Here is a 27,610-nt window from a genome sequence, read left to right on the forward strand (position 1 = left end):
GCGCCAGCACTTTGTCTACAAATCGGAGAATCCAACCCTGTGTCTGTATGCAGCTTCCATCAGAAGATGCTAATTCTGATTGTGCTCCTGTTTTGTTATGCCAACAATGGCGATGTCATTTGCTATGCAGACACATCCTGTGATCTCACATGTGATCCAATGTACATTGTTGGAAAATATCCTGGCTTACGGAAAACCGAAACGGTAACCGACAGAAGCAGTATCTTCTGAAGGACATATGGAACATCGTTAGCTCCTGGAATGCCTTTTCCAAATGCACCAACCAGCAGCCAGTTTTGGCAATGTGTTGAGAATAGAATTTGGCATTGGTAAACCTGTCCCATAATTTTATAGCCCTTCACGTGGGGGTTGGGTGGAGGGAGTGGTGGGGGAGGGGGGGGGTGGGATTACTGGTCCTACCAATGTGAACAGAGTTTTCAGTGGCTCGCTTGGGAAACCCACGATGGGGGTGCTGTAAAATTCTGGCCTTAGGGCTAACTCCTCAACGATGGGAATATTATCAAAGCATCATTTTAAAGCTACATTCAGAAGGTTTACTTCTAAGCAGATATGTACAGAACCATCTTGACAATGTATATGATGGAGTTGCACCAAATGGTGTAGCGTTGGACTTTTTGGACTAGTCATCTTTCTTCACCCTATTTAGTTCAGCTTACAACTTGTTCTGGATGTGCATGTTGCACTTACGTGGTGGATCAATGGGTGGAATAGATCGGCACATCTATGCAATACTGCATCACCCTTGAAACCTCACATCATATTGAACACATCCAGGTATAAGGATGTTAGGTCAGCTACTGAGGTGATCAGGGGTGTTCTTGCATTCTATTGTCTTCATCATTAAGTTGTTGATGCTGTAGATGGTAACCAGGGTTCCCCTGCATGGCCATAGGCATACAATCACTGGACCTTTGGGGCGGGATTCTCCACTCCCACGCCGAAGTGCCCACGCCGTCGTGAACGCCGTCGAGGTTCACGACGGCGCGAAACGGCCCCGGTCCCGCCCGATTCAGGCCCCGACAATGGGCTAGGATCGGGGCCGCGTCATCTACACGCGCCAGGCCTTGTCGCATAGATGACGCGGCCGGCGCCGCATAACTGGCGTCACCCGCACATGCGTGGTTGCCGTCCTCTCTGAGTCCGCCCCGCAAGAAGATGGCCGACGGATCTTGCGGGGCCGCGGAAGGAAGGAGGTCCTCCTTCAGAGAGGACGGCCCGACGATCGGTGGGCACCGATCGCGGGCCACCCCACATTTGAGGTACCCCCCGGTGCAGGATCCCCCCTCCCCCCCCCGCAGGTCGCCCCCTCAGCGTTCCCGCGCTGTTCCCAACGGCAGCGACCAGTTGTGGACGGCGCCGGGGGGAATCCGCCGTTTTGGCCTGGCCGCTCGGCCCATCCGGGCCTGAGAATAGCGAGGGTGCCGGAGAATCACCATTTTGGGTGTCTCCGGCGATTCTCCGGCCTGTTGCCCGCGGAACTCGACGGCTCTGTTCCCGCCGCTTGGGGGAATCGCGGGAGGGCGTCGGACCGGCGTCCTGGGAAATTTTGGCGGCCCAGGCGATTCTCCCAACCGGCGCGCGAGTGGAGAATCTCGCCCGTGGTGTTCACAGTATCAAATATCCGGGCTGGCGAGGTGAGTTGTTTAGAATCACTGATTTGTCATGGTCCAGAGGAGGCCATTGGGCCCACCATGCCTGCACAATCTCTCCAAATGAACAATTCATTTTGTGCCATTCTCCCATACTCTCCACATAATGCTGCACATTCACACTTTTCAGATATCCGTCTAACTCCCTTTTGAATGCTTTGACTGAATCTGCCTCCACCACGCTCACAGACAGTGCATTCCAGACCCCAACAACTCACTGTGTGCAAAAGCTTTTCCTCATGTCTCTTTTGTTCCTTTGGCCAATTACTTTAAATCTGTACTCTCCCACTCTTCATCCTTTCAGAAGTGGGAACAGTTTCTCTCTATCTATTTCATCTCGACACCTCATGATTTTGAATACCTCTCTAAAATCTCCTTTCACCTTTTTCTACTCCAAGGAAAACAGTCCAACCTTCTCTAATCTTGTCATACCTGAAATTCCTCATCCCTGAAACCAGTCTCGTGTACTCTCTCCAATGCCTTTGTAATCTTCCTAGGGCAAAATTCTCCGGAAACGGCGCGATGTCCGCCGACTGGCGCCCAAAACGGCGCAAATCAGACGGGCATCGTGCCGCCCCAAAGGTGCGGAATGCTCCGCATCTTTGGGGGCCGAGCCCCAACCTTAAGGGGCTAGGTCAGCGCCGGACGAATTTCCGCCCCGCCAGTTGGCGGAAAAGACCTTTGGTGCCCCGCCAGCTGGCGCGGAAATGACATCTCCGGGCGGCGCATGCGCGGGAGCGTTAGCGGCCGCTGACGGCATTCCCGCGCATGCGCAGTGGAGGGAGTCTCTTCTGCCTCCGCCATGGTGGAGACCGTGGCGGAGGCGGAAGGGAAAGAGTGCCCCCACGGCACAGGCCCGCCCACAGATCGGTGGGCCCCGATCGTGGTCCAGGCCACCGTGGGGGCACCCCCCGGGGTCAGATCGCCCCGCGCCCCAGGACCCCGGAGCCCGCCCGCGCCACCTTGTCCCGCCGGTAAGGTAGGTGGTTTAATTTACGCCGGCGGGACAGGCATTTTAGCGGCGGGACTTCGGCCCATCCAGGCCGGAGAATCGAGCGGGGGGGCCCGCCAACCGGCGCGGCGCGATTCCCGCCCCCGCCGAATATCCGGTGCCGGAGACTTCGGCAACCAGCGTGGCGGGATTCACACCAACCCCCGGCGATTCTCCAACCCGGCGGGGGTACGGAGAATCTCGCCCCTAAAGTGTGATACCCAGAACTGGAAACAATACTCCAGCTGAGGCTGAACTACTGCCTTACAAAAGCTCAATATCACCTTCTTGCTCTTGTACTCTATGCTCCTATTAATAAAGCCCAGGCTACTGTCTGCTTTATAACCACTCTCTCAACCTGTCCTGCCACCTTCAATGAATTACACGTTATAATCCCAAATCTTATTATATCTCACCTAACCACGGTGGTGCAGTGGTTAGCGTTGCTGCCTCACGTCGCTGAGGATCGAGATTCTATCCCGGGCCTGGGTCACTGTCATGTGGAGTTTGCCCATTCTCCTCTTGTCTGCTTGGGTCTCACCCCCACACCCAAAGATGTGCAGGGTAGGTGGATTGGCAATGCTAAATTTCCCCTAAATTGGGAAAACAAATGAATTGGGTACTCTAAATTAAAAAAAGAAATCTCTCTGCTTTAGCACACGCCCTTTAGAGTTGTACCTTTATTTAACATTGTCTTTCCATGTTCTACCAAAATGAATCACTTCACCTTTCTCTGATTGAGCTTCATCTTCCACCTGTCCGCTCATTTAAACTATCTTTTCGATGTTCCACACAATCCTCCTTACAGTTCACAATGCTTCCAAGTTTCATATCATCCACAAATTTCAAAATTTCCCCTGTACAACAAAGGCTTAGATCATTAATGGATATCATAAAGAGCACAGATCCCAACACTGACTCTCCCAAATGTCCCCATTGTAACTACTCTATCATTCTTGCACCTCTCAGCAATTTCCTTGCAAATTTATTCTTCCACATCTTTCACACTGGTTGGTGGCCTGCAGACTACACCAAGCAATATATTTACAGCTTTTTGTTTGTCAGTTCCGTCCAAATAGATTCTGTCCTTGACCCCTCGGGGGCATGCTCTCTTTCCAGCACTGCAGCGCTATAATTAATCAATACTGCCATCGCTCCCCACTTCCATCAACCACCACCCCTCCCCCTCCCTGACCCTTTCTTACTTTCCTGTCTATCTAAACACTTGCATCCAGGCATATTCAACACACAGCCTTCTTTGAGCCATACTTTCTCCCTTCCACTCCCCCAACTTAAAACTTTCTGTTCCCTCCTCTTGTGCTGTATATCTCTCCCAGTATTCTGTGCAGCTTCACAATCCTCTCTGATATTTGCTCCTGTTTCGCACACCCCGTCAAATTAGTACAAAGCCCCTCCAAGTAGCACTAGAAAATTGTCCGCAAGGCATTCAGTCCTGACTCTGTTTGGATTCAACTTGTTTGGTCTCTACAGGTCCCATCCCTTTGAGAGCCAGTCCCAAGTGCAATGGATCCCAGGGAAGAAATCTCTGAGCTATACATGGTATGTTTGGCAGTGGTTGGTTGAGCCATCTCTTGGCACTCCTGTGGGTATATACAGTGTGCAAGTGGAAGCATGTTTGCACTGGTATCGATGGTATCCATTTTTGCATGTTGGTCAAGCTGCACCTGGGCAGATAATCTGTACGGTAGCAAAGACTTCTTATGGTACGATTCTGCCAATAAGTTCTTTGATGTTCACTGCAAGGAAAGTCTGCTCAGTTTGGGTACCGATGTTCTGGTCATGCTCATCCTCTAATCGCATAGCTTGGCTTGTCATTTCATCGATCTTGTTTTGGTGATCTTTAGTATATGCTCTTGTTGGAATACGTGTCTGTTTGTTTTCTGGTTGTGGCTTCTCATGATGTTGAATCCAATCTGGGATCAATGTCCTCACAGTTGACATCACAGTAAAGCCGTCCGGGAACAGTGTCCACGTAGTCACCGTTACAAAGAAGTGGCCTGGGAACGATGTCATTCCAGTCAGTGGCCGGAATTCTCCGGTTGTTGCAATTCGATTTTCCCGCTGGCAGCTCAGCCCCGCCATCTGGTTTCATGGCAGTGTGGGGTGGTTACAATGGAAAATCACATTGACAATTTGCAAGAAGATGGACATATGCCATCAGCGAATGGTACCCGGCTCAGAAACGCATAGCTGGCAGGTCGGAGAATCCCGTCCGTCGCAGAGAAGCTGTCTGCGAACCGTGTCCTCGCAAGCGGTCTGAGAATGGTGTCCTCACATTGGATGATAATTATTTTAATGCAAGGAGTCTGACAAACAAGACAGGTGAGTTGAGGGCACAAATTACAACATGAGGGTATGATGTCATTGCTGCCACTGAGTCCTGGTTGAGAGAAGGGCAGGAATGGCAGCTCAACATTCTAGAATACAGAATCTTCAGGCAAAACAGGGAGGGACATAAAGCAGGATGCTGTGTCGTAATTTTGATCAGGGAATCAATTACAGCAGTAAGGAAAGACAACATCTTAGACGGTTCTTCAAATTAAGCCATGTGAGTAGAACTTAACAACCGAAAAGGAGAAGTCACATTGCTGGGAGTATTCCATAAGCCCCCCAACAGTCTGAGAGAAATAGAAGAGCAGGTATGTAGGCAAATTTAAGAGAAGTGTAAAAGTAATAGGATAATGATAGTGAGGGATTTCAATTTCCCCAATATTAACTGAAGTTGTCATAATATGAAAGGTATAGAGGGAGCGGAATTTTTAAAATCCGCCCAGGAGAACTTTTTAAGCCAGCACGTATTAGGTTCTCCAAGGTGGGGGGAGGGGTGGTGGTGGTGGTGGTGGGGGGGGGGGGGGGGGGGGGGGGGGGCAGCACTGGACTTAATTTTTGGTAACAAAGTTGGGCAAGTGGTTGAAGAACCAATGAGGACCATTTTTCAGACACTGATCATAACTCCATTAGATTCAAGATTACTACGGAAAATGACAATCGGCCTGGAATCAAGATTCTAAACTGGGTGAAGGCTAATTTTAATAAGATCAAATCTGTTTTGGTCAGTGGTCTGGGAGGAGATATTTTCATGTAAATCTGAAAAATGAAATTTCATTTAATTTCAAATCTGTGACGGAACAGTGGGATGCATTCAGAAAGGAAATAGGGAGAGTACAGGACCAACATGTTCCAATCAAGAAAAGGTGGGACCAACAAATGCAGTGAACCCTGGATATCGAGGGATGTACATCATTGGATAAAGAGAAAAAGGGAGGCTTATGGCCAATATCGAGGGGTCAAAACAGCAGAAATACTAGAGGACTATAGAATGTGAAGAGGAAACATAAAAAGGAAATTAAGAGAGCAAAAAGGGGACATGAAAGCACACTGGTAGGTAAAATAAAGGAAAATCTAAGTTGTTTTACAAGTACGTTAAGGGCAAAAAGAAAACTAGGGGAAGGGTAGGGCCCATTCAGGACCACAGTGCTAATTTGTGCATGGAACCAGAGGACGTAGGTAGTGTTTAAATGAATACTTTGTGTCAGTGTTCACTTGTGAGAGGGATTAATATGAGCATAGAAATCAGGGAGAAAGACTGTGATAAGATTAAAGAAATTAACATCGATAGAAAAGAGGTTCTGAGTCGGTTGCTGGGCTTAAAAGTAGACATTTCCCCAGGACCAGATAAAATGTATCCAAGGCTATTGAGTGAGGTAAGGGAGGAAATAGCAGGGGCACTGGCAATAATTTTCAATTCCTCTCTGGCCACAAGAGAGCTGCCGGAGAATTGGAGGCGGATAGCCAATGTGGTACCATTATCCAAGAAGGGAGAAAGCGATAACTTAGGAAACTACAGGCCAGTCAATCTAACCTTAGTGGTGGGGGAACTATTGGAAGTCATTCTGAGAGACAGAATTAACCTGCATTTGGAGAGGCAAGGATTAATCAAGGACAGTCAACATGGTTTTGTTAAGGGGAGGTCAAGTCTGTCGAATATGGCTGAATTTTTCAAAGATGTGACCAGATGTGTAGATGAGGGCAGTGCAATTGATGTAGTCTACTTGGACTTCAGCAAGGCTTTTGATAAGGTCCCACATGGGAGACAGATAGCCCATGGGATCCAAGGAAATTTGGCAAATTGGATCCAGAATGGGCTGAGCGGCAGGAGACCGAGAGTGATCGTTGAGGGGTGTTTTTCTGATTGGAAGTCCAGTGCAGTCCCGCAGGGATCAGGGTTATGGCGTTTGCTGTTTGTGGTTTATATAAATGATTTAGACTTGAATGTAGGAGGGTTGATCAGTAAGTTCACAGATGATATAAAAGTTGGTGGAGTGATAAATAATGAGGAGGATAGCCTAAGATTACAGAAGGATTTAGGTTAGATGGGCGACACGGTTAGCATTGTTGCTTCACAGTGCCAGGGGCCTGGGTTCGATTCCTGTCTTGGGTCACTGTCTATGTAGTCTGCACGTTCCACCCGTGTCTGTGTGGGTTTCCTCCGGGTGCTCCAGTTTCCTCCCACAAGTCCCGAAAGACGGGCTGTTCGATGAATTGGACATTCTGAATTCTCCCTTACTGTACCCGAACAGCAGCCGGAGTGTGGCAACTTCATTGTAGTATAAATGTAAGCCTACTTGTGACAATAATAAAAATTATTAATGGATTGGTCTGTCTGTAGAGTGCTGCCTAATTCTGCACACCCCAGAGACAGCTAGTTAGTGGCTGTTCCTGCATTAACCATTTCAGCGGGTACAGTCAGATTACTCACACTCTCCCAGGTTGGTGGTCTTACCGGGATCCGATACCTGCTGTCTGGTACGAGGTGCGATGTCCCAGTACAAAGGTACTATTTGCAGGATTCTTACAGTGGTGCAGAACCAATTACACATTTCAATGTTGTGAGTACTTGGCAGTTGCTTCACTTCACCACAACTTCAGCTGTTGCATGTTGAAGGGCCGAGGCTTGTATATTTCTCAGTCAAATCCTCAAAAATCACCAGTTACCACTATTGCCACTATGTTTATACCACTGCCACTTTGTTTTTTGAAAATGTGCCAATCACACATCAAGGATTGGTAAAGCAATAATATCAGTTTTCTATTTGAAGCTACGATTATGCTAGATTTGTAGCTTCATAGACACATCTGACCTGTCGGACTGTGCTATGTTCCGTTGACAGAGACAGGATTATACATTACATCCAGTCTTGTGATGGACAGCGTTTAGGATACACCTCCTTAAAGGTACATGTGCAATATCTGGGGTGGTAGGTTAGCTCAGTTGGCTAGACGGATGGTTTGTGATGCAGAGCGATGTCAGCAGCGCAGGTTCAATTCCTGTACTGGCTGAGGTTATGCATGAAGGTCCCGCCTTCTCAACCTTGCCCCTCTCCTGAGGTTAAATCACCACCAGTTAGCTCTCATAGGGGTGAGCAGCCTGTGGTCCTCTGGGACTATAGTGACTTTCATGTCATTTTACAGTATACCACAACATCACCAATTTGACTAGCCACTCCCATCACATCACTCGCTTACCCACTCACTCATGCATGCACCCATCCATTCACCCACTCACTCAATCACCCAAGCATTCACTCACTCATAGAAAGCATAGACAACATAAAAGCATTCAATGGGTGGGATTTTCCGGCTTCAACCCTACGGTGTGATTTCCGGGGGCAGTGGCGGGTCAACATTGACCAGAATCTCCTGGTCCGACCGATGTCAATAGTGTTTTACATGACTCGCACTCTGTGCCACTCGGGAACCAGCCATGGGGCATCACCACCATCGGGACTGCAAGATCCCATCGCGAGAAGGGCTGGAAAATAATACATATAATAAAACCATCAGATGTCGGCCTTAGAAATGCCAATGCTATACGGTAGCTGAGGATGTGAAAGAAAAAGCGCGTGGCTTCTCTGCTTCGCCACTTCCTCAGTTTTCCCTCTGGATGGCTGCACCAAAGCTTCATTATTCCAACTGAGAGCAGAATTCCCAGCTGAAAGTGTGCAAAAAGATAAGCGCACAATGATCTCTGCAGTCAGCAGAGATGCGTGCAACACCATCACTGATTAGAAGATCTGGCCCAATGTTTGCCCAGGAAGTTGCTGAAAGTGAGAGCTAAGAACAGCAGAGTGACAGTAAAAAGGGCAACTGGGACTTGAGTGAACAGGGGGCAACTAGCTCCTTATACTCAGCAGGATTCCCAAAATGGATGAAACATGGATGGAAAATTCGAAGTCAAATCAGGTGTAGAGAAATATCAAAGAAAGAGGAAGATCTGATGAAGAGGTAGTGAAAAAGTGAGGCTGAAAGGAAAGGTAAGGAAAGGAAAAAAGTACATTTCAATTTGATATGTTTAAAATCTTCCCCAAAACTGCAAAACCTGAGGGAATGAGACTAGAACATTTTCAGCCACATGAAAGTAAGTTGTCCATCGTTAAAAAAATCAAAAGTATATTTACAATTGTAATGGCTCGCCCTAAATATCTGTGGTGGCATTAGTTCACACAAATGCAGCAACTTTGTTATATTTATTGCATTTCAATCGTCAAGGCAGTGAGCAGGATGCCATCTTCATAACAACAAAAGAAGAGGCGCTCAACTTGGATGACAATTTTTGGACATTCACATTTAACCACACCTCTGTCCCTCTCCTGAATTTGCTGTATCACTTATGCATAAAAAACCATGAGTGCAAATAGCCTCAGCATTATACTGTTAACAAAAACTGGCCATCGTTACCAGTTTGTTCATTTACTCCAAAGTCGACCAAGTATTGAATTATGTTGAAGCAAGTGAAAGACGCTATTTTGGGTTACCAGAATCTACATTTTAAAGTTGGTTGACTGAATATATTTTAATGAAAAATTAATGTCACACTCTTGATGTTTTGTTTTCAAAATATGTTCTTTATTTGGAGGCTTCATGTGAAGATATTGCTTTTCACTTCCCACCCTTCTGCTAATTTTTCTTCATTTTCTTTGCTGCTGAAGGTTTTGAGTCCTCTTTAGAAGCAGAAGTAGCCATTTGGCCCCCTTGAGCTTGATTCGTCATTCAACAAGATCATGGCTAACCTATTTGTGTTTTGAATTCTACATTCCCATCAACCCTGATAATCTTTGATTCCCTTTCCTAACAAGAATCTATCTACTGCCGCCTTAAACATATTCAGTGATCCCGCCCTCTTCCACCGCCTTCTGAGGCAAAAATTCCATCGTCACACAATCCTCTGAGAAAACAATTCTCTTCATCTCAGTACTGTAAGGATGACCTATAATTTTATAACAGTGCCCCTACTTCTGCACTCACCCACAACAGCAACACCGTGCACAGTGGTTAGCATTGGTGCCTCACAGCACCAAGGACTCAGGTTCAATTCCGGCCTTGGGTGCCTGTCTGTGTGGAGTTTGTACTTTCTCCCTGTCTCTGCGTGGGTTTCCTCCAGATACTTTGGTTTCCTCCCAAAGTCCAAGGAGGTGCAGGTTTGGTGGAGTTATGGGATTAAGCCAGGGGTGTGGTCCTAGGTAGGGTGCTCTTTCAGAGGGTTGGTGCAGACTCACTGGGCTCCTTCTGCACTATCGGGATTCTGTGATGGTAGGAAACATCCTTGCCACATCCATCTTAACGAGACCTTTCAAGATCTTATATACTTCAATTAAATTACCCCTCACTCTTCTAAACTCCAAGAGGAAACAAGCCCAATCTGTCTAATCTTTTCTCATAAAACAGTAAACCTCCTCTGAACCGCCTCCAATGCATCTACATCCTTCCTTAAATAAGGGGACCAAAACTGCAACCAGTATTCATGTGGGCCAGAGTTTCCCAGTCATTGACATTCACTTTACCCACCGGCAGGGAACTCCCACCCGTGGGTTTCCAACGGAGTGGTTACAACGGGAAATCCCATTGATAAATGGCGGGAAGATAGAATTCTGCTGCCAGCGAACAGCGCGCGGCCGAGAAACATGCGGCTGGCAGACCGAAGAAGCCCGCCCGTGGCCTCACCAATACCCTGTGTAACTGACGGATCATCTTTACTTTATGTTCAATTCTGCTTGTAATAAAAGATAGTATTCCATTCGTCTTCTTAATTACTTGGTGTATCTGGAGATTAACTCCTCGGGACTCATGCTCGGAAATACCTAAATCTCTCTGCACCTCGGAATTGTGGAGCCATTCTCCATTTAAGTAATATTCTGCTCTTTTTATTCTTCCTGACAAAGTGAACAACTTCACATTTTCTGACATTTTACTCCATCTGCTAGATTTTTTGCCCACTCCCTCAACCTATCGATATCCGTCTGCAACCTCCTTATGACTTCTTCACAATATATGTTCCTTCCTATCTCTGTGCCATCTGCAGATTTAGCTACCATACCTTCCGTCCCCTCATCTAAGTCATTGATGTAAATTGTAAAATGTTGAGGCTCCATGACAGATCCCTGCGGGTCACCACTTGTGACATCCTGCAAATCAGACAAAGACCCATTTATTCATACTCTATTTTCTGCCAGCCAGCCAGCCAATCTTCTACTCATGCTAATATGTTACACCCTACACCATGAGCTTATATTTTCCACAGAAACCTTTAATGTGGTGCCTTTCCAAATGCCTTCTGGAATTCCAAATACAGTATGTCAACAGGTCTTCTCTATCCACAGTGCGTGTTATTTCTTCAAGTTGATTAAACATAATTTCCCTTTCACAAAACCATGCTGACTCTTCCCAATTAACTTGAGTTTTTCGAAGTACACAGCTATAACCTCTTTAATGAATAATTCTAGCACCTTCCCCAAAACAGATGTCAAACTAGTTAGCTTAAATAGTTTCCTGTTTTCTGCCTCCGTCTCTTCTTGAATAGAGGAGTTATATTTGTTATTTTCAAGTCTGACGGAACCTTTCCAGAATCTAGCCAGTTTTGGAAAGTTAACACCAAAGCATCTACTACCTCCTTACCACAACTTTTATGACTGATGGATGCATATCTCAGGATCCGGAGACTTGTCAGCCCACAGCTCCATTATTTTGCACAGTACCACTTCCCTAATGACTGTATCTTCACCAAGTTCCTTTTTCCTTTCCACCTACTGATTTATAACTGGAATGGTTTTTGATGCTCCATAGTGAAGATAGAAGTAATGTATTTGTTAATTTCATGTGCCATTACTTTATTATCTATCATTAACTCTTCATTCTCACTTTCTAGAGGACCAACACTCTTTTCCTTTTTAAAAATCTGTAGAAATTCTTATATTTGTCTTTACCTTTCTAGCTAGCTTCCGCTCATACTCTAATTTCTTTCTCCTGATTAACAGACAAACCATCTTGGATACAGACCAACCATCACTCAATGACGTTTTGTAAGTGGCTATTATTTGTGTGAGCCTTGATATTAATTGTGGGCAATGTACTGAACCGCACTTGTTATTACAGCAAGTTCAAAGAGGGATCAATGTGGGGCACATGCTGTTAGTGGTTTATATAATTTATTTAGACTTGAATGTAGGAGGATTGATCAGTAAGTTCACAGATGATACAAAAACTGATGGGGTGATAATTACTGAGGAGGATAGCTTTATATTGCAGGAAGCTATAGACGGGCTGGTCAGATGGGCTGATCAGTGGCAAATGGAATTCAATCTGGATAAGTGTGAGGATTTGCACTTGGGCAGGAAAAACAAGACAAGGGAATACATGATGAATGACAGGATCCTGTGAAGCACTGAGGATCAGAGGGACCTTGGTGGGCAGGCACCAAGTTAGCAGGGCAGGTGGATAAAGAAGGCATATGGTGTACTTGCCTTTATTAGCCGAGGCATAGAGGATAAGATTAGAGAGGTTATGCTGGAATAGCATAAATCGTTGGTTAGGCCACAGCAAGGGTATTGTGTGCAGTTCTGGAATCCACATTACAGCAGGGTTGTGATAGCACTGGAAAGGGTGCAGAGGAGATTTACAAGGATGTTGCCTGGGCTGGAGGGTTTTAATTATGAAGAGAGATTGGCTAGACTGTTTTTTTTTTCCTTTGGAGCAGAGGAAACTGAGGGGGAACATGATTGCGATGTGTAAAATTATGTGGGGCATAAATAAAGTAGAAAGGAGGAAACTTTTCCCCTTGGTGAATGTATAAATGGCCTGGGGCATAGATTTAACGTCGGGGGCAGGAGATTTAGAGGGGATGTGAGGAAAACCTTTTTCACCCAGAGGGTGGTGGGAATGTGGAACTCACTGCCTGAAAGGATGGTGGAGGCAGAGACCCTCATAATATTTAAGAAGTATTTAGATGTGCACTTCCGATGCTAAGGCATGCAAGGCTATGGGCCAAGTGCTGGAAAATGGGATTAGAATACTTAGGTAGTTGTTTTTGACCAGCTCAGACGTAATTGGCCGAAGGGCCTTTTCTATGCTGGCGACCTCGATGACTCTGTAACCCTGCCCTAATCTGTGTCTTCACATATACTGTCTTGCAATATGGGTCCATTGATAGTGATTGATCAGCAATGTCTTATGTACTTATATAACCCCTCTAATGTAATGAAATGTCCCAACGTGCTTTACGGGAGCATTATAAATTGACGTTTGACACTGATCTACGTAAGGCGATATAAGGGAAAATGGCTAAATGTTTGGCCAGAGAGCTGGTTTTTAATTACTGTCTCAAAAGAGTGGAGTAGAGAGGTGAGAGGTGTAGGGTGGGTATTACAGAGTTTAGGGCAAGGCAACTGAAGGCATGGCCACCTGTGGTGGAGCAATTAAATTCTGGGATCCTCAAGAGGTGGAAATTAAAGGAACACTGATATCTTTGAGATTTATGGGGTTAGAGGAGATCACAGAGTGGGGAAAGGCCATGAAGGGATTTGAAATCTAGGTGGAGATCTTTAAAATGATGTGTAGCTTGCCTGAAGTCAATGTAGTTTCGGGCTATTTGTCTCTTTCAAACATTAAGGCCCAGGATCACTTCTTTTCTGGTGCCGAACCTAAAGTGTTGTTGGTCTGTTTGCACATCTAATTACCAAACCAGAGATTGAGTGACTGTTTTTAAATAAGGTACAACATCAGCAAAGCTTGTGTTTGAGAAAACCAATCAGAAAGTGTGTGTTATGCTGGGCTGGGCAGTCAGGATATTACAATTTAAAAAACAGTATTTTAAGGTTACATCAAAAAATATTGAACTGATATAAAGAAAACTGAATATTAAAATGGCTCCAAGCTACCAGACCGATTTGTGGATCAGATTGTGTTCGTCTTTCAAGAGAACAAAATACATTATTTTATTTAATTCAATTTAAATCTTTAAGTTAAGAATATAAATTCCATCCTGGCCAAAAGAAATGCTAAAGTCACAGGGAGGAAAAGAGTTCAGAGTGCTGAATTAAATTATCTGCACACCATGTCTCATGACATGGTAGCCATGCTCCCTGCTAAAGATATGGCAGAAAAATTCAAACTGTTTTCAGAGACATCTTCAGAGTAGCAGAGAGAGACTGCGTGCATTACGGAAGAGAGAAGAATCCAAGAAGGTCGACTATCAGACTGCTGTAATTAACCAGGCTACCAGGGGCCATCACTGCAATACTGCAAAAGTGAAGCAAATGACCACTCTGTACCCTTACCCTATTCCATTTTCAAAACTTGTCTGTAAATGCAACCTCGAAAAAGTCAACTGCGGAAACCATTGCAGCTGCTGAGACAATTCTGTAATTCCAAACCTTCACTTCAGACAACGCGATATCTTGACTTCAAAGCAACAGGCCTGCACTAACACTACAGAGACTGAGCTTGAATCATTTTTTTAAAGTACTGTTTATATTGTCATCTGTAATTAATTGTGTGTGTGTGTCACAGTTTCCTTCGCAACCTCCAAAGCAGGAGTATAAAATAAACTAATCTTTCCTTTTAGGTACAAAAGGCTGGGTTACTATAAATTGACACACTCATTTCAAAGCTCAGAAAATATACACATTAACATACAAATATATTGATTACGAGCAACTTTGAGGCAACACCTTAAAACTGTCATTGACACATAGAATAAAAGTTACATTTTGGCCTATCCAGTCCTTTTCCCCTATAGTGTGTATGCATCCATGTCACCTGCCCCACCCCCAATTCTCCACCCCGCATTCAATTTTGTAGCAAGGATTTCATATAAAATGATCCTGGTTTATCAAAAGTGACAATATTTCTGTAGGTTCCACTGAACAGGCATTGCATTTTCCTGACTAACATGAGTCCCATGTCAACGGATTTCTTAACTTGTTTTTCTTCTTTGCAGCTGGATCTACCTTTTTGAACCCTGAAGGTGATTCTGGGACGGAAGCTGATAACGAACCTCAGCTGACATTTTACACTGACCCTTCCCGCAGCAGACGCCGCAGCAGAGGTATGATAGTAAACTACGTGTTGCTCTTTGGGCATTTGGCTAGCATTTTGGCATCAAAGTTTCAATGGTACGAAAATCAACTGAGCTGACTGCAAAGTGATGTGACATTTTTCGTGGAGACAGATTCTTGCGAATCGGCTACATTTCTTTCTTTTTTCTTTTGAAAATATTTTTATTTGGTTTTTAACATTTTATACATAAAACAAAAAACAAAACAATGCAAAACAATAAGAACAACAAACCCTACCCCATCTACCAGTCAACACCCCAATAGCTCAAAGAATAGCCATATCCTTCCCCCCCACTGCAATCGCCCTCCCCCCCCCCCCCGCCCACCCAAACAACTGACGGTAACCAACTCCTTAAAGTGAAGAATAAACAGACCCCATGTATTGTGGAACCCCTCAATTGCAGCTTGTCAACCAGCCAGGTTCAAGGATCCGCGATCGCTACCTGAAGGACGGGCCCAGCCGAGACGAACCTGACGACTTCCAACCGACCCACATGGACACAGATAAAGGCCTTATCTCCCGCACATAGCCGGTCACCCCGAAGTTAAGTAAAGGTCATCTGAGTTATTAAGTTTAGTTTAGTGCATAGCCGTGTGAATCATTGCATACAGAAATAAGTCTTGTGTTTGTTAATAAAATGTCTTTTGAACTAATATACTGGTTGTGTGGTCATTTGGTCAATATAAGAAACAGCTTGTGCTGCACATAGAAATAAAGAAGAGGGTATGTGCAGGTAAAGTAGTGAGGATTTGGAAGATGGTGCTTCAGAGAGGTCAACAGTTGGGGGGTTTGGCTCACCCGAATCTGATGTTTTGCTACTGGGCAGTGAATGTCGAGAATGTGCGCGGCAGGGGTAGGGAGCTGGAGGCAATGTAGGTGAGGATGGAAACAGGCTGTTGTAGGGGTTTGGGGTTGTGGGCGCTGGCAACAGCACGACTCCCATTTTCCCCAGATAAACAGTCGGAAATCCGGTGGTGGCATCCACGTTGAAGATTTGGAGGCAATTCCGGCAGCATTTTAAGTTAGGGACGTGGTCAAAGCTGATGCCGGTTTGAGAGAATCATGTGTTTGAGCCGGCAAGACTGGATGCTAGGTGTGGGGGATTTTGGGGATGGGGGGAGTGGGAGTTATGGAAATTAAGGACCTAGTTTTGGGGCAGATGTTTTAGCCTTCGCCTTGCTCATTGCTCACAGGCAAGCCCTGGGGGCCATATTTGGAGTGTCGGACCTGACGGAGCTGCAGAAGGAAGGGGGGGCGCCCTCTCTTGGGTGGCATTGTAGCACAGTGTTTGGCATTGATACTTCACAGCGCCAGGGACCCAGGTTCAATTCTCGGCTTGGGTAACTGTCTGTGCGGAGTCTGCACGTCTCCCCTTGTCTGCGTGGATTTCCACCGGGTGCTCCGGTTTCCTCTCACAGTCCAAAGATGTGCAGGTTATGAGGATTGGTCATGCTAAATTGCCCATAGTTTCCAAATGATTAGGTGGGGTTATGGGGTTACAGGGATAGGGTGGGGGAGTGGGCCTTGGTCGGGTGCTAGTTCAGAGGGTCGGTGTGGACCTGATGGGCCGAATGGCAGCTTCTGTATTGTAGGGATTCTATGTTCTAAATATGGGAACACTGTCTGATCCCCCAGCCAGAATGAGGCACAGGGTGAAGAGGGAGAACTCCACCCCAAAACGGCCCATCTGTGAGCAATGAGTGAGGCGAAGGCTAAAACATCTGCCCTGCTCCCTTCTGCAGCTCCGTCAGTCTGAATATGGCCAAATATAGCCCCCAGGGCTCGCCTGTGAGCAATGAGCAAGGTGAAGGCTAAAACATCTGCCCCAAAACTAGGTCCTTAATTTCCATAACTCCCACTCCCCCCATCCCCGAAATCCCCCACACCTAGCATCCAGTCTTGCCGGCTCAAACACATGATTCTCTCAAACCGGCATCAGCTTTGACCACGTCCCTAACTTAAAATGCTGCCGGAATTGCCTCCAAATCTTCAGCGTGGCGACCACCACCGGACTACCTGACTGTCTACCTGGGGAAAATGGGAGTCGTGCTGTTACCAGCACCCACAACCCCAAACCCCTACAACAGCCTGCTTCCATCCTCACCCACATTGACTCCGGCTCCCGACACCTGCCCCGCACATTCTCGGCATTCACTGCCCAATAGCAAAACATCAGATTTGGAAGAGCCAAACCCCCAACTGTTGCCCTCTCTGAAGCACCATCTTCCAAATCCTCACTTCTTTACCTGCCCATACTGTTGACTTATTTATTTCTATGTGCAGCACAAACTGTTTCTTATATTGATCGAATGACCACACAACCAGTATATTAGTTCAAAAGACATTTAACAAACACAAGACTTATTTCTATATGCAATGATTCACGCGGCTATGCACTAAACTAGACTTAATAACTCAGATGACCTTTTCGTAACTTCGGGGTGACCGGCTCTGTGCCGGAGATAAGGCCTTTATCTGTGTCCACGTAGGTCGGTTGGAAGTCTCGGCTGGGCCCATCCTTCAGGTAGCGATCGCGGGTCATTGAACCTGTCTGGTTGTTATGCTGCAATTGGTCGCACACAGGCCAGTCCAAAAGAGGCCAATACCTAGTGCGCAGGGCTTCTTATCCTTCTTCTCTTTCGCACCCTTTTGAGCAGTCCTAACTCCAGATCCAATGGATCGATAGGGTTTTGATCACCCTCATTGATCCTGGCCAATTAAGGGGCAGATACCTGGGTGGCTGGACGGATCCTAACTGTCATTGTCCCAGGCATATAGGCCTTTCCAAATAAGGGGAAGTGGCGCCGGTTAATCTGCTACTGTTGCCGTTGCTTGATTCGAGTTCTATTGTCCTGGGAGAAATGGTGATTGACTTTTAATGGGTGCAAGTATCTGTCAGGTCTGGACTCTTTGCACAATACACAGAGGCTGTGTACTTGTGTGTGTCCAAGTTGACCACAATTCCCATGGTCCTTTGCAGGTGGCAATTTTAGATGGCTTCATTCCGTCCTCTTGATTCTGAATGTGAAGCGTGGTGGATCACAGTATTGATCCCATGTCTGTCTTGTTGGTTTTGGTCACCCTTTTGGTCAGTAAACGTCTTACTCTGCTCTGTCCTAAAGTCATTGCACAATCTTACCTAATTCTTAATTACATACATTCATTAAATCAATTCACTACTAATGGCTATTTCATTTCTAAAATTAGATTCATAGAAAATATTTTAACTTAAAAAGACAGTAGGTTTCTAACTAAGCTTTCTATACAATACTCATGCTGCTGCTTCGACAGAAATAACTTGTTCACAACACAAAAATTTTAAAACAGCAGCACCACATTCCTTCTCCTTATCATATTTCATCAGTACAGAGGCACAAATGGCCGATTTTAGCAGCGGTTGTTACAGTTGGTTGTAAGTTATACATTCTTATGATAGCTTTATTGAATTCCAAAGAAGGGGGCTTGAACTGTGTATATCGGGGCCGGGAGGCTTTTGCCTTGATTTACGGAGTCGGAGTGTGAGGATGGCAATATATATTATCGCAATCAGGAGGAGGGCCTCAAATATGTATAAGAGTCGGTTCCATTTTGCAATGTGTTCCCACCAGGTGGGCGTTTCGGTCTCGATCTCTAACAGTTGCTGGGTGGTATCCTGACTGGAGGTGGTCTGTTGTGTGGTGGCATTTGGGACTGGCTTATGTCCTATTCTAATTATGTGTATTACCAAGTTACCTTTAGTGGGTGTCCCGGGGCAATTTTGTCCGATTCCTAATGTGTTCCCGGAACTTCTCCTTAAACGTCGAATTTTGGGACACCCTTCATTAGTGAGTTCCCACCAATCTCCTTTCCCAGTCGTGCCAATGTAACATTCTGATGTGGTCCCATTGGGCTTTCTATACATTGTCCTTTGGCTGATACACCCAAATAGGATGCTTCTGTTGGGATTGCCCCAAAGTGTCCCGTCCTCACATTCCCCTGCACCTGGGGGTTTATACCACAAGCTGCCGGGCTGTGGAGAGTCTTTGGTGTTTTGTGCTCGGAGTTCGGTAAGTCCAGCGATTATCTATGTGAAGAGTAAGTGTCCTGGATTCATCCTGCGGTGTGTCTGTTCTCCGTGTAATCCTAGGGAATCAAGCATCGTGTCATGTCATTATCGTTGGTTCATATCTGTTTGTGTTAGTCTTTCTCTCTTAGTTCTAATTACCCTTTATGATTGTCACCATGTGTGACTCCCCCATTTTGTTTTAAAAAATAAATTTTGAGAGGTACTAATCCAAGTGCCGCAATGCAATCGCTCAAGTGTCTCACAGCTTGTGCTGTCGATGCTAGGATTGGGCGGATGCTTTCTTCGACCAGTCTCCATCTTTACTAACAACCATGGGAGGTTGAGGCTTTGTTTAACCAGTCAAATTTCAGGGCGGCAGGTTTTATAAAGTTTTGTCCCAGGGCAGTGATCAACAACCATTGTTTTTAAGTGTAAGTAGCATTTGGAAGCGACCCAAAGGGGTCGAAAGAAAAGTTGAAGAAATAGGGGTTTAGACTGTGGAGCGAAAGGAAGATTCAAGACCTGCCCAAATCAGCGTAGAGTGTAGTAAACCATTCCAGGGAGCGTGAAGGGGACATGAAGTGCGTGTGGGCCACTGCGGGAGAAGAATGGGTGGGATCTCCCGGTAGGGCATGGGTTAGTGCAGTTACTCCACTACCCGAGCTTGAATTGACCAAATAATTCTGGGGCCCTCAGGTAGAGTGGGGATTAGTGCCGTTACTCCCTACCTGGGTGAGCGAAATGAGCGGGAAGAATTTGTAGTCGTATGAGATCCAACAAGCGTACATTTAATTGCCATTGGTCAGTAGACCGCATCTTATGTTTCTGTGAGAAGAGTAACCATGTATAAAGAAATCGGGTGTCAGGCCGACATTAATTAAAACCATGTATTGAAAAGGAAGATAATGTAGAAAAGAAGAAGACAGGCAGGTTCCATCAGAAATTTGGACACCTTAATTCTTAGCCGGTGTCCGTTTCTCATCATCTGGACACCTCAGATATTTGTGTGCATCAGTTCTGTTAAATCCTTGCCCAAAAGGGGCTCATTATTTGATTCATCACCTTCTCCTGGCTGCCAGACTCGTGTCTGCGGATTTCGGGCATTAGTTGCGTAGGCCTGTGGATGGTCTGATGCGTCATGTCTTACCAACCGGTAGGAATTGTCATGGAACCAAAGAGGAGTTTCGGGGTAGTGGCGTGATGGAGGGTAGTCGGGAACTGGTGAACTGGAAGTGGAAGCAGTGTTGCTGGGGGTGGGCGGAGGATCAGTCGGTGGGTGGGGACGGTCATTCAAGGGGTCGAAGAGATTCAAGATGTTGTTCCGGGCGCTAGGGTAGCTGATGGCGGAGAGATCACGGCAGTTGCTAGGGATGTCAGTCAATTCCGGGGGGGCTCTCATCAGAGTCGAGTGCGAGGTTGAAACCTGGGACTATGGGCGGAGTCGAGGGATAGGGTGTTATCATGAGGGGGGAGGGTTGGAGTGGTCATCAGGCTGAGTCGTCAGTGGGCAGAGCGTCATCGTCTCCCATTGCCAAGGTTAAGTGGTGGGCATGGCTACGTTGTGATCCGTAGACTTTGAGTTGGTTGATGTGGAACGAACCAGTCTTACCGTTGGGGTACGCTATCTTGTACACAGAGGGGCTTACTTTGTCAGAAATGGAGTAGGGGCCTGCGAATGTAGGAGATAGGAAGGAACTGGGGTTTACAACGAGATCATAACTTGGTGGCCGACTGTGTACTCTATGGGGTGAACCTTTTTGTCGAAGCTGGCTTTACTCTGCTTCTTTCTAGAGCCTAGTCGGACAGCAGCAGCCAGTTGTGCCGCTTTAATGTACTCTGTGACCTGTTGAACTGCTTTTTTGTGGGTGAGAGCGGTTACTGCGGGATTTGCCAAATCGAACCATAATAAATATTCAATGCCTTTCATGGGTCTCCCTGTCATAAGGGTGTGGGGGATGAAACTTGTGGAACTGGAAACTGTGTTCCTGATAAACACGAGAGCGAAGAGTAGTACTTTGTCCCAAGTGGTGTTGTTCTGCTGCACCGTTTTCCTAATCATGTTTAAAGTGCGATTCATGCGCTCTACTATACCGCTGGCCTGGGGGTGGTATGCTGCGTGGAATTTCTGTTTGATGCCGAAAATAGTCATAACGTTTTGCATTACCCTGCCGGTGAAGTGGGAACCTTGGTCTGACTCAGTGCTGCGTGGAAGACCCCAGCGCGTAAATATCTGATGGGTCAGAATTTTAGCAGTGGCCTTTGCTGTGTTTGATCATGTGGGGAATGCTTTGACCCATTTGGTAAATGTATCTATAACAACCAGCACATACTTGAAACCATTTCTGCAAGGGGGGAGGGGACCAATGTAATTGATTTGCAGATTCGTCCAGGAGCCTTCTACAGGTCGGGTGTGTCTTAATTGTCCCTTCTTTGCATAATGTTCTGGATTGTTCTGAGCGCAAATGAGGCAATTCTCAACATAATGTGTGACATCGCTTTTCAATTCGGGCCACCAACACAAAGGTCTTAAATGGGCAATGGTGGTGTCTATTCCCTGATGTCCATATCCGTCATGGAATTGATAGATTAACTGGTTTCTGTCTTGGGTTGGGACCACATAGATTCCGTCTTTTAAGACAATGCCGTCTTGTATTGTGAGTGTGTCCTTCCATTGATCATAGGGGGCTGTTAAAGGGAGCCTTCTGTTTCTGGGCTTGGGATAAATCTTCAATATTGGTTTGAGAAACCTGGATTGAATGCATCTGTTCGCCTTCGGGTGGTGGCCAGAAGTGACCATTGCATGATCCAGCTTTAGCTAAGGCCTTGCGATTACCAGGTGGGGAGGTGCGGTGATGGCTCTTTACTTCAATGATGGCATATGAGTTTTCCGTCGGCGGATACAAAACCTCGAGATTCCCATCGGGGGAGGAATTTGGTTAAATTGTTGCAAACATACAAGTTGTCTGAGTGTATGTCCGCAGGCATTGGAAAAGTGTCCGGGTGGTCAACTACATAAGCTATGGCTGCGAATTCTGCTGCTTGCGAACCTAAGTGGCTGGGCAATTTTAAAGATACCTCTTCTAGTGGGCGTCCCTGTGAATCCTCCATATAAGTCCCTCATCCAGTGATTCTTACACCATCCCCAACAGTGGAGGAGCCATCTGCATAGATTTTCAATGTGTCCCCTGTGTCTTGGGACTCTTGTTTCTCGCAACCTGCACGTGGTTGTAGTGACTTTGGAACAAAGGGTCCTGTGTGGGGTTGGCTGCAATTATCTGGCATTCATGTGGGGTCCCTGCATATTGCAAATTGTCTGCCAAAAATGTGGGAGTCTTGGTGCGTTTCACGGAGATGTCCCTGCCTTGCAGTAAGAGTGTGTTCTGATCTGGCGAACTGAACCATCTTTTAGTCTGCCGTCGAACAAAGGTTGAATGGGGGTGGTGCTCGGTCAAGATCGTGACTGGGTTGAGGCCTGTAATATAAGCAAAATACTGAACTGCCCAAAAGATTGCAAGCAAGTGTCGTTCACAGGCAGAAAATCCTTGTTCTATGGGGTCTAAAATTTTAGAAGCATAGGCTACCGGTCCTAATCGGTCATGGTGTTCCTGTAGGAGCACTGCTGATAGGGTTCGGTCAGTGGTTGCTACTTCTATGGCATAGGGCAAGTCAGGGTTGGGAACTTGTAAAGCGGGAGCTGTGCCTAGGGTGCGTTTTAAATCATCGATGGCGTCTGTGTGCTGTGGAAGCCAATTCCATGGGGTGTTCTTTTTCAGAAGCTCCGAGAGTGGGGATACCTTGGTGGCAAAACCATCTATGTAATTCCTACAGAATCCCACTAAACCTAGGAATGAACGGAGTGCACTTACATTACGGGGCAGGGGAAATTTCACAATAGAGTCAATTTGCTTCTGTTCAATCTCGTGTTTGCCATGGTGATAATGGTGCCTAAATAGAATACCTTTTCCCTCAGTATCGGTGCCTTTTTGGGGACTACCTTACATCCGATGGACTTGAGCAGGGTTAGTAATTCGGCTAACAGAGCCACATGCTCTTCCTTGGTATCGGTTTGCAGGAGCAGGTCGTCTACATACTGAACTAGGAATTGGGGGCGGGAGAATTTAAAGAGACCAGAAGCTAGCTGTCTGTGGAAAATGGAGGGGGAGACACGTCCCTGTGTACTGTTGGCCTTGAAAAATGAACGTAAATTTATATTAGCAAGCTCGGTCCAGGGGAATGGACCAAAAACCATTGCTAATATCCAACACGGTGAAATACTTTGCTTGCACTCCCTGTTTAAGCATGGTTGCGGGACTCGTGGCAACGGTGAGGGCTGTTAAAGGGGTAACTTTATTTAATTTGCGATAGTCAATTGTGAGTCGCCATGAACCGTCTGGTTTCTTTACGGGCCAAATCGGGGCATTATTAGTGGAAGCTATGGGTCGAAGCACTCCTTGTTTTAACAGACTGTTAATGACTTTTGAAATTTCCCTTTCAGCCTGCTGTGGGAATCCGTACTGTTTCTGCAGTTTAGGGTCGGGACCTGAAATCATAACTGTGCCTGGAATCTTCCCACAATCGTGCTTGTGCTGGGCAAAAGCGCCTTTGTGTGTGGCTAGGACCTGTTTAATGATCGCGTCTGTGCTAATTGCTGAACGGTTCAACCAATATTCCATCACTGAACAAATCCTGTTTTCGTAATCTCCGACTGAGAGCGTAGCGGGGGCTCTGGCTGTTTTGAACATCTGCCAGACACACTTGTTTACGGGGTCGAAGGAGAGGTTATGAGAGGTCATGAAATCTATACCTAGGATGTGTTCTGCGGTTGGTGGTAGGTCGACTAAAACAACGGGCTGTTTAGTGGTTACATTTCCTATCTGGACAGGTATAGGGGCTGTAATGTATCCCTCTTGCATGTGGCCTGTGAATCCATTGAGTGTAATGGTATCTGTAGTTGGCCAGGGTGTTTTTTGGAACAGGTTTGAGGAGTTTAGTGTGGTTCGGGACCCTCCTGTGTCCCAGAGAAAATCAACTGCATGTCCCCGGACTGTGCCTGTGACTACCGGTCGCCGACATTATACCAGCGCATGTCACAAACCCATTTTGGAGACTCCGGACACCATCAATCTAAGGAGTTATCAGCGAGGGTTGTCTGAATGGGTGTTTACGGTATGCATGGGGCGAACGTTGTCCCCTAGCTGTCGTGGCTGGTGATTGTGGTCTGGCCTATTGTTTCTGGGTGGGGGGGTTGGGCTGTTGGGGTCGTTGATTGATAGGGGGGTTTTGTCTCTCATCGCGGGCGAAATGTCCTACTTTTCCACAAGTGGAACATGAACCTCGTGGTGCATGGATTGGGCCTTATGCTCTTGGGTACTGTTCTCGGAGGTAGTGTTCCACTCTTCTGCCCTCATTTGTCCATGCAGGTTCCTGGCTTGTTCTAACGGGGTACATCGTGGCGTCTAATCCGTTTTGGTCCATCTGATCCTGTAGTGACTGTTCCCATCCCCTAGATAGATGTCTGAGGACCCAAATCTCATTGTGTGTGGTATCTGCCGGGTCATAATCTGCGCAAGTCCTTTTACCTGCTTCAGTGGCATGTGAAACTAAAGTATGGGACCATTTAGTGGTTTCTTCGCGGTTTAAGTTTCCATGTACTGCCTTGAAATGTATCTAGAAGCGACCTGCATTTGTTTATACCCTCTACTGGATCCCCTTTGTTGTATCCGATAGCGTCTAATATTGCAGCCTTCATTTGCTCTAGGGTTCCTCCTCCTACGTTCTGGGGATCTGGAAAAGCTGACCAGAACGACTGGCTGAGGCTCATTAATATCAATTTTACTTCCTCCCTCTCATCTAATCCATACATAATCTTTTGTTGGCGCACCTCCTCCTATGCGGGTCTGCGGTGGGCTGAAATGGAGTGATTTCAGTGCAAGAGTCCCTTAACTGGGTTACCGAAAGTGGGGTGATGTATGTGATATCTGGTCCTGCCTGATCCCTTATCCTTCTTTCCGTGGTGACCGGACACGTGGTGTCGGGGCAGCTGTGGGGGTTGGTGCGACCTGTGCAGCCAGTGCTGCTGGTGCCTTTCTTTTTGGGATGCGTAAAGACCAGAAAGCATATAATACAAATTAAAGCCGCAGCAAGATATTCATCTTTACCGCCTGCACACAGCCTAGTGCTGATAAGGGCAGGCTGTCCCACCTCAACAAATCTGCCTTAACCCGATCCACCAGGCTCATAAAATTCAATTTATGGAGCTGGGCCCAGTCCCCAACCACCTGTACCCCCAGGTACCTGAAATGAGCAGACGCCACAGGAAACGGCAACCCCCCCAGGCCAGCTCCCACACCCAGAAAGCAAATGAAAAACATTTGCTTTCTTCCAAATTCAATTTATATCCCGCAACAGCCCCAACTTGCCTGAGCAGCCCCATTATATCTCCCACCGTGGGACCCGGGTTAGAAATATACACCAAAGGTCCTCAGCATACATGGACACCCAATGCTCCACACGTCCCCCCTCCCCCTCACTATCCCCCTTCACTTATCCGAGCTCCTCAGCACAATACCCAAGGGCTGTATCGTCAGCGCAAACGAAAGGGGGCACATGGAACATCCCTGTCTCATTCCCGTCTGCAGCTGAAAAGAACCCGAGTTCATCTCATTTGTACGAACACACACCTTCGGCTCTTTATTTAACAATTTGATCCACACCACAAACTTAGGCCCAATCCCAAACTGTTCCAGCGCCGCAAACAAATAACTCCACTCTACTTGATCAAACGCCTTCTCTGCATCAAGTGCCATCACCATCTCCAGCTCCCTCCCTTCAGATGGGAGAACACCACATCTGAAATCGGAAATCCCTCCGGCGGCAGCTTAGCCCCTCAATGTTGGGGCTCGGCCCCCAAAGATGCGGAGCATTCCGCACCTTTGGGCCGGCGCGATGCCCGTCTGATTGGCGCCGTTTTTGGTGCCAGTAGGCGGACATCGCGCCGTTGGGGGAGAATTTCGCCCATGAATTGTCATCAGGCGAGGGGTTAACCTAGAGATCTATCAAACAACAGTCATGGTACATTTGTGGAAAATAATGAGGCCAAGTTTAACAATGGCGCAAACAGAGCCTGGACACAACCTATTCTGGCACCCACAGGGGGCCAGCACGGTGCTGGAGCGTCCTTACCGCCGCGCCCACCCACACATGCGCAGTTGGGTCGCGCCATCCTGCGCATGCGCGGGGAATGTCTTACGCACGCTGGCCCCTCACCAACATGGAGCCGGTGTTCTGGGGCCACATGCGGAAGGAGATTGGCCCGGGGTGGGGGGGGGGGGGGGGGAGAGTCCGGCCCACCGATTGGTGGGCCCTGATCGCGGGCAAGACCGCATCGGAGGCCACCCCGGTGAAGGAGCCCCCCCTCCCCCCGAGGCCGCCCCCCCCGCAGAGTTTCCGCCGGCAGCGACCAGGGGTGGACGACGCAGGCGGGAACCTGTCGTGTCGTAGCGGCCGCTCGGCCCATCCGGGCCGGAGAATCGCCGCTCGCCGGTTCTCCGAGCGGCCCGGTGCGAATCGCGCGCCGCTGGTTTCCGGGGGGGTGGGAGAATCGCGTGCGGGGGTTGAGGCGTGAGGCACGATTCGTGCGGCGCCCCGGCGATTCTCCCACCCGGCGTGGGGGGGGTGAATAGCGCCCATATTGTGCTATTGGAGCCAAAACAGACTATTGGAGCCAAACTGGAGATGACCAAAGTTCTATCCTGTCACCAGGCAAGTACTAAATACCAGAAGAACCAGGGCCACAGATGGAGAGAATATAAAAGCAAAATACTACAGGGGCGAAATTCTCCCCCAACAGCGGGATGTCCGCCGACTGGCGCTAAAAACGGCGCCAATCAGACGGGCATCGCGCCGGCCCAAAGGTGCGGAATGCTCCGCATCTTTGGGGGCCGAGCCCCAACATTGAGGGGCTAGGTCGGCGCCGGAGGGATTTCCGCCCCGCCAGCTGGCGGAAATGGCGTTTGTTGCCCCGCCAGCTGGCGGAAATGGCGTCTGTTGCCCCGCCAGCTGGCGCGGAAATGCGGCGCATGCGCGGGAGCATCAGCGGCCGCTGACAGTTTCCCGCGCATGCGCAGTAGGGAGAGTCACTTCCTCCTCCGCTATGGTGGAGACCGTGGCGGAGGCGGAAGGGAAAGAGTGCCCCCACGGCACAGGCCCGCCCACGGATCGGTGGGCCCCGATCGCGGGCCAGGCCACCGTGGGGGCACCCCCCGGGGTCAGATCACCCCGTGCCCCCCCCAGGACCCCGGAGCCCGCCCACGCCGCCTGGTCCCGCCGGTAAATACCAGCTTTGATTTACGCCGGCGGGCAGGCAATTTCTGGGCGGGACTTCGGCCCACCCGGGCCGGAGAATTGAGCGGGGGGTCCCGTCAGCCGGCGTGGCCCGATTCCCACCCCCGCCCAATCTCCGGTACCGGAGACTTCGGCGGGGGCGGGATTCAC

At 47.6% G+C, this 27,610-nt stretch overlaps 1 protein-coding gene across 4 annotated transcripts in view; it reads left to right on the top strand.

Annotated features, from left to right (window-relative positions):
* astn1 (astrotactin 1) overlaps window positions 1-27,610 on the top strand; it is a 4,064,875-nt gene that overhangs the window by 1,569,158 nt on the left and 2,468,107 nt on the right. For 2 of the 4 annotated variants that reach the window (XM_072511608.1, XM_072511610.1), the window contains 2 exons: window positions 11,994-12,038; window positions 14,954-15,061. In XM_072511608.1, coding sequence (XP_072367709.1) covers window positions 11,994-12,038; window positions 14,954-15,061 — 153 coding nt within the window. The remainder of the gene's footprint in view (window positions 1-11,993; window positions 12,039-14,953; window positions 15,062-27,610) is intronic. The other 2 variants (XM_072511609.1, XM_072511611.1) reach the window with 1 other exon arrangement.

Source organism: Scyliorhinus torazame, chromosome 7 (assembly GCF_047496885.1).
Source record: "Scyliorhinus torazame isolate Kashiwa2021f chromosome 7, sScyTor2.1, whole genome shotgun sequence".
Classification (NCBI taxonomy): Eukaryota; Metazoa; Chordata; class Chondrichthyes; order Carcharhiniformes; family Scyliorhinidae; genus Scyliorhinus; species Scyliorhinus torazame.